Source organism: Pieris rapae, chromosome 18 (assembly GCF_905147795.1).
Source record: "Pieris rapae chromosome 18, ilPieRapa1.1, whole genome shotgun sequence".
NCBI lineage: Eukaryota > Metazoa > Arthropoda > Insecta > Lepidoptera > Pieridae > Pieris > Pieris rapae.
Window position 1 is genome coordinate 7,449,577 of NC_059526.1, and position 8,498 is coordinate 7,458,074.

The 8,498-nt window shown below is 30.9% G+C and overlaps 1 protein-coding gene across 1 annotated transcript; it reads right to left on the reverse strand.

Annotated features, from left to right (window-relative positions):
* Positions 1–1,923: 1,923 nt before the first annotated feature.
* LOC110999367 (UDP-glycosyltransferase UGT5-like) lies at positions 1,924–7,513 on the reverse strand. Its single transcript, XM_045632283.1, has 4 exons — positions 6,680–7,513; positions 5,011–5,233; positions 3,391–3,610; positions 1,924–2,984 (listed from the first exon to the last, which is right to left on the reverse strand). Exons 1-4 carry the CDS (start codon positions 7,499–7,501, stop codon positions 2,708–2,710), a joined length of 1,542 nt encoding a protein of 513 aa, XP_045488239.1. The 5' UTR covers positions 7,502–7,513; the 3' UTR covers positions 1,924–2,707.
* Positions 7,514–8,498: the final 985 nt, after the last annotated feature.

Consider the following 8,498-nt stretch of genomic DNA (forward strand, 5'->3'; position numbering starts at 1 on the left):
AAAAAAAAAACTTTTTTAAAAAGATATAAATAAAAAACCAAAAACTTGGTTTTTTGAATTTTTCACCTAAATTTTGAGGTTATGTGAAAAAATTGTAAATACCAAAGTTGTAGATCTTTTTATGACCTACAACTTTGCCATTTAACTTTTTTCCATAGGACTGGTAGTTTCGCCGGAAATCAAGATAAACAATTTTTCCCCCTTAAAAGTCACCCCCCTCCCACTTCCCGAACTCGGATCGACCGTAATTTATTTTTCCTTTCATTTTGATCATATTCCCCTGCATTTCTAATGGGTTTCATCCTACTGTAATTTTTTTTCGTTTTTTACTATTTTTGAAGGCTTCGGCACTGGTCTAGTATCATTGTCATAGTGGGCTAGCTCCACTTTGAAGGTTTCGAAATATCGCAGGTGAACAGCGTGAAGAGAAGAAAATTGACAAGAATAGACAACAAATTAATAAAATTTACACAAGAAACAACTAAACAAACTTTTACAACAAAACTAAATTTTAGGAATAAACAAACACAAAAATAAGTATAGTGCGTATAATTTTTTGTATTACCATAGTGCCTATATACCCATCAGAACAAATTGATGCTACGGCTGAAAGAACTGCAGTGCTGCCAAATTACTGTCCCTGCTATGTTACAAATTTATTATGGACAGTGCAATAACTACACTACAGAGAATGTGCATTTTATGGCGTTATAGAGAATTATCGTTAATGGAGAGATGAAAAATCACAATTAGAAAAAGTTTGTTTCAGATTAGTGTTAGTATTATTCATAAAATAATTAATAGATATAATAACTAATATTCATTTCATAAGTATTTAAAGTTAAAATATACAAATTTTCAAAATTTATACTTAAATAAATAGAAGTTGCATGGTTCTGCCAGGCATCCTCGAATATATAATGTATATACATAAGTATCAGTTATATAATAATACAAACAATATTAAAAGTACATAATTAACAATGCAAGGTTCTAAGACCTAAGATAGTTGTTTAAAATGTCTAGTCGTTTTTCATCACAGTTTTATTGTAAGCCCAATACAATCTGTTAACTCTATTAAATGTTTTGACGTGATTACAAAACACACTATGAGACACGGCGGAGTGTCATAAGTCCATTGATACAGATATATTTAACAAAATAATATATGAGGTTAATTATAAAAACTATTATCAATATGTGTCAGAAGTCATTTACCAATGTTACTTTTAAAGATAGTACCAAATATATGTATATGTTCTTGTGTATGTTATCTATGTTTTAAATCTTAGCCTAAATGGCTTATATCTAGAGTGGAGCTAATTCAAGCCTCCAATTTTAGGTGAAAACAAAATTAAATATAAATGGTTATAACACAAAGGCAATGAAGGCAAGTGTGTACATGTATCAATAATACAAAACTCTCACCTTACAAGGGTTTCAGGCTAAGTACTATATAATTAGAACTCCATGCGATGACTTGGTGTCCTTGGAAACTTATACATAATAGTTTTAAGTGATGTCTTTATTAGTAGTCATAACAATCAAATATACAGTATTTATAATTTTCTTAACCTACATAAAAATAAATAAAAATTGAGTTTGGTCGGTGGCTCTCGAGTTGGGGGTTACTTGTATTAGTGTAATTTTGTATTTCGGTGTGATTTGTTTAATATATTTCTATGTATGCTGTAGAATTTCGTTGCGTCCCTTTGATTTTCTATTTCTTTTTATTAAAAAACCATTGTTGATCGTTTCTTTCATACTTAGTATCCACTGTGAGTGGTCTTAATTTTTTTTCAATACTGTTTTATTCTAATTCCTGATCAGATCTCTTAATATTGTTTATAGAACTATTTGTAAAGATTTATAATTGGCCCTCAATGTTATATGTATATATATATATATATATATATATATATATATACATCTATTTCTGTATTGTGCTGTGAATCTTCTGAATAAATAAATAAATCAATTTTTTCTTTTTTATTCATAGATTTTCCTTCTATTAATCCAATCCAATATACTTATATGCTAATCCCTATACAAGGACCCCTTATAGCCACAGTTGGGTTCCATTATTAAAGAGCTTATCCATCGGAGCCAGTTTGCCATGTATCCCTAAATTTCTTATGTTTGTCAATAGAAGATGATGATGAACTTTATCAAACGCCTATTGAAAATCTGTATTAATAAAGTCAGATGTTATTGATTTGTAAGTTAAAAACCCGTGCTAATTAGGGATTTTTACTAGCTTATTTATGTTTTGAAATATATCTATATACAACGCGATTGAAAACTAAACAATGGAGCTGAGTTTGCATACTAGCCTATTACTGGGAACAACTGTTTCCCCATTTGTGTTTATGTATTAATGTAAGGACATTTTCATTCCTTGGAAAAGGTTTTAGTAGAGAGTGATATTTCAGACATATGGGTGTAGTAGCACTTTTTATTTTTGATAAAGTGAGACGGACCCGGACCATTGCTAGGATTTAGTGATTTTAGAATATTTCTAACTTCATTTCTACTAACTTAGACGTCATCAAGGTCTTCCTTAGATTAGTAAGACTCATGGAACTCAAGTTGCTAACTTGAGTAACAATTAGATATCAGATATAAACGCACCATATTCATAGATAAAACAATCAGAAAATACCTGAGATACCTTTACTCCATCCGCTACAATAACATGTTTAAACTTTTAAGCAGATTTAAGCTTTTCCTTCGTAAATAAACGTCGCGAAACAAAATAAATTACAACCAAAACGCCGAATATAATACTAAGCAAAAGTGATGTTAGCTTAAGTGCAAAATCAATCTCAAAATATTCCGTCCACGGCATATTCGCTGCAATTGATCGAAGATGCTTCGCTCCACCATGTCTTATCACATACTCTGTCCACCAAGCGGCTCGATCCAATGCACTCTGTGGTTGATCGTGTAATAGTATATTAAACCTTCGGATGTTATCTTTATAGCTGAAATAAGATAAGTGTATTTTCAGAACGTATTTTTTCTTGCTTACTATAAAGGTTTGATTTTATAGGTCACCCTCTTCAAGTATATATATTTTGGTAGACTTTTACTCCAGACATCTCATATATATATTAAAGGCTTATAGCTTATTACACAATTACTAATTGTTGTTTGAAGAACTGTCTATAAAATATGATGCTATTAGAATAATCCAGGATCGTGGTAGTCCTTTCTGTTAATAATGAAACAGTTGGATTTAATTGATACACAAGTCGAGTCGGAGTTCTTTAAGCTTCATGTTAAAAAAAATGAACTATTATCAAATAGTCGTATTTAATAAGACGATTATAACGTACGTAATACAAAAGCAAAATTGCAAGTAATTCATTACTAATTATTAAAGCATACCTAGTATCATTTATAATAGTCTTAATAGCGTTTTCAAGTTCGTCTTCAGTAATGGTTTCCATATCGAGTTTCATTCCAATTTTATGATATAAATATTTCTCTGCATTAAACCATTGATCTCCGAGCAATGGAACAGCTATCATAGGTACTTCAGCTGTTATAGCCTCATCGGTTGACTGCAAACCTCCTTGGGTTATGAAGAGTTTTATATTTGGGTGTCCTGTAATGAGGTAATTATTTATTGAATCACATAAATTGAATAGTGGGTCCGGGACTATAAGTAGATTTTATAGGTCACACTATCCGTAATCGTTTTCGTCGCATATTGTTTATTATTTTATAAGTCATTAAATTGACATAAACTAAAATAAGAATAACACTAAAATAAGAAAGAGATATTTTTTAAACGGATAAATACTTAACCAATAAAGTTTTAATACCGGCCAGATATCTCTTTGGAGATAACACAGGTTTTTCTTTTTCAAAGCTTGAACACGACTTCAATTTATATAAAATTGAATTTTTATATTTTTTTTATATATACATATAAGTTGGTGCCTGTTAGATATTACTGGTAACAGAGCTAGTGCTTTCGTCACTCATCAAATAAGTATCGCAATACACATTGGGGCTACTTAATTTGATAAAAATTAGACTTGCAACGAATAGTATATTTGGCAGTATACCGAATACCGAATATTCGGCGAGGTCCCTGACCGAATAGCCGAATATTAGGCAAAAGTATTCGGCTGGATTTAGCGCCAAAAACTTTTACGGACGTGATTGTTTCGCGCTCCTTTGTTGTTTTAATGTATGTAGTAACGGTACTCATTGCCCGCGCGCCCGCTGTATGCTACTCTGCGCGGTATATTGCTAACACACAGCATGACTACTGAATTAATGATTATAAAAGAAATGAGAACCTTACCCTTCTAAATTTTGATTACCATAGCAATCCAAATACATAGAATCCTGCATTTTTCCAATTAAGAAGATGATTATGTACCAATGACTACTTAAATAATTATAACAGAAATGAAAAAATGAATACTGTACATGTAATCATTCGAATTTAATTTTTCATTTAACCACTTATTTCTCTGTAAAAATATGTATAATATTATTTAAGTATTCGGTATTCGGCCGAATATAATAAAAGCAGCCGAATAGGCCGAATACCGAATAGTAACCGAATATTCGTTGCAAGACTAATAAAAATGTATTTTTAGTAAAAAATACTGTATTTTTTTTATAGTTATGATTGCTATTCGTAACGTAAGTAAGAGTAACTGAAAAGGTTTTAGTGCTTAATAATGCTAAATCTTTGATTCTATTTCGACAGGTTTAATTTTTTTATAGAATAGGGAAGCGGAAATATAAATGAATAATTGTTGGGATGGTCAGGCTCAGATGACTAAAATCTTATGACACTAAGGCTTCAAAAATATCAATAAAACTGATGCAAAAACAGACAATATTCTACCACCATTTAAAAACCCGTAACCACCTATTGGTGTAATGTAATACATTTTGTATAATTGTTGACGGATACAATAGATCATTATTAATAAAATCTATCACTCAATATATTCAGATATCCAAAGAAATGCTATTACTTACTTAATAAATCTGACTGCGGTAACCATTTGGAAATCTTTATATTCTCCGATTTCCCCGGCAGTTCATCAGTCTCCCATTTCCATAAAATGTCGTATGATAATCGGGAAAAAACGCGCACAAAAACTTGTATCTTCTCTGGAGATAAAATTGATGAGAGCACGTTGGAACCAAAACTTAAATAGATTACTCCGTTTTTAGATGAGTCGAGATATTTTTGAAGATCCTGAAATATAATAGTTATTTTCAATAGGATTAAGTACAAAATTAATAGCTACTAGCAGACTCAGCCAAGCGTTGCTGTGGCTAAGGTTGTTGTTATTACATGGTAGTAAACTATTCAAGGGAAACGGTAGGAGAACTTGTAATGTTAAAGGTAGATAGATAGCTGTCTGTGTCTGTGAAACGTTGGTACTTTAAATAATAAACAAATAATTTGCAATAAAATAAAATTGCGACTATAATTTGAGATTTAAACTATCCTATCTCTCAAGTTGGATCGAACTGCACATGGTGTGCGAATTTTATTATAATCTGTAAAATGGTTTAGGAGTCCATCGAGGACAAACATTGTGACACGAGATTTATATATATTAAGATAGTAGGCCTCGCAGGTTGTTTAAATTCCTTTAGCATCCATACTGTGCACTGTAGAAACTTTTAGCGCATAACCATGCATTACAATCATTAATAATTCAGAACGCAATTGGAAGCTTTATTCCTTACTAGCGATTTCATCTTATTCATCCACATTTTTAAGTAAATAAAAATAGTAGAATGAAAAACATTGGAAAAGGAGCAGAATATTATAAAAATAAATGGAAAAATAATTTACCGGCGATTCAAAAAATCAAGTTTTTGGTCTTTTATTTTTATCTTTTACGAAAACAATCCCACGAAATTGGTTAAATATTTACCTTGTTTTATCCTCAATACGCTGCAATTTATTTGATTTGAAATATTTATTTTTCCACCTTATTTTGATTTAATTGGCCCTAATTGAAATTAAATGAAACGATGCTTAAAAATGTATTTAAAAATTTAGAAGCACTATTGTTCAGAGGTTGTTTAAATTTTGTGATTTGTTAAATACTCCTATTGGTGAGATCGATTTAAAAAAAAAGTTCTTTAAAAAGTTGAGAGGCGTTAGAGGAGTTTAATGATCTACTATGCCTGACGTGATTAAATGCTAGTACAAACATTTTTTCTATGTCTACAATCACATTATCACAGGACGCCAGGTTCTTTAAACAAAGGAGGAAACGAGATTTCTGTGACGTTATCACATCGACGACGAACTCTTGTGATGCTATATCATACCTGGTTCACCAACGTTCAAAACTATAACTTTATTAATTATTTATTGTTTATGGAAATTGAATATTTATTATGTTTTTAATAATTTATTTATTCATTTCAATACATTAAACCAATAAAAAATATAATTGTAGTTAATTCTAATATACCTTATAACTAACCTTAAAATGTAGTAATTAAAATATATTATTAAAAGGAGTCCCTTTAGGCAAGGTTCCGAAGATACTGGCTTCCTCCTTTGAATACCTAGACTAATCCTTCGTACGAGCTAGCTGCCAGCTCAGCTTATTATGTTTTATTTTTTTTAAATGTAAGACTTGAATAAATAAGTAAAATGTATATCTTAATTACTTACATTCGGCAATGGTTTTTGCGGCTTTTTGTGTATTCCCCAAACCATTACTACGTTTGGCGGCAGAGGTTGATTATTGATCCACATAGGATGGGTATTTATAAATAACATATCAATATTTTTGCTTAACTCATCATAATCTGGCAAATCTTTATCAATCATCTCTCTGAAGACCGCAACTTCTTTAGCGTCATGAGCATACCAAAATGTATCAAACCACTGGCGTTTGTATAATTCTTGAATTTTATCCCAAAAACTCATGTTGTAAAGTTTCTGTTGTACAATCATTGGGTAGAGAAAAGGATGTGTAGTTGCTCCTACATTCACTTCATCCCTTGCAAACATCACTCCAAATGAACTCATCAAAATCACGGGGGCTTTAAAAATATGAGAATATATTAAATTCTGACTTAACCAACCTTCTAATATTAAAAGATCGAAGGTTTCTTTACTGTTAATCAGTTTCTGAACTGAATCTTGTTCAAGTTGCGAACAAAAAATATTCATCATCACTTTCGGTATCACTTCGATCTGTGGATAAATATTGTCCTTTCTCCCAAATTCCAAATTCAAAACGACTTGCTTTTTCCATAGTTCATATGATATGTCGTGGACGTCAATTTCTGTAATATTTGGGTTTTTTGATTGTGTAAATGGATCTGTTGTTATGAGTGTTATGTGGTGACCACGTCTGGCCAGTTCTAGAGCTAGCGGTCGGAACACTACTTGGTGACTTACAGATGGAGTCGGGAAGACTGCTAATATTTTAGCTGAATGCACATTTGTTATAACAAATAATAACACAAACGAAACTTGTCTCAACATTGCGAACAACAATCGCGGACTGCATTTTACTTCTGGCAAACAAGTTATTTATTAAGTAGCGTAAGGAGCGTGTGATACATACCTAAGCGTGCCGCTCTTTGTCTCAGTATAATATATATATATATATATAAATATATATATATAGGGAAATTAAATAGAATAACAAGAAATATATTTAAATAATTTTAAACGTTAACTTCTGAATTGTTAGCATACTAAAATAAAGTTAGTCCTAAGCATAATATCATGTCGTACCTAAGCATAGTATAATAGTCTCGACCAACACCCTCTGTCTTCTTTGCCGATAAGTAGGAATGCCAACAGGCTCGAATTTAATGACGTGGAATAAGTGATACCATGATGATCTTATGTTCCAAAATAAACGTATTTTATTTTATTTTATTTTTAGTAAGCATTTGTTTCCGTTTAAGAATTCTACGTTGAAAAACATTAGCTAATGGTAAAGGGTACAGAGCCGACGGCCTTTTCGGCAGTTTTCTCGTTTGTTAAGAATAATATCCATACGCTCATGCGAGCATATCAAACTCAGTTGCACTTAACTCGAGAAGATAGTTATTTTTTTATTCACACAATACGTCATAATTATTTTGTAATATGTGCTTTGTGTCCTGCAGTTTTTCTAGTTGTTACCTCATACTGTGAGAAAATATCACCATTTTTGTGACGCTAATGACAGTATATTTAATGCAATTTAGACTGACAAATATAAAAATATTAATTTTCGCGATTGCGCACCGCTATTTATTTATCATGTTCTGTAGTAAAATAACAATTTCAATTGATTATCGATCGAATAATTGAATGTATTATACGATAGACAATTTATTTATTTAAGAGGTACCATATTGGTACAAAGATGGAGAATCAATATATAAATAAATACAAATAGAGTTCATAGCCTCCACTTTCTTTTTTTATAGTCAGTTGATAATAATAATGATATTGCTAATCAAGAGAATTTATTTAAAAAAAATTA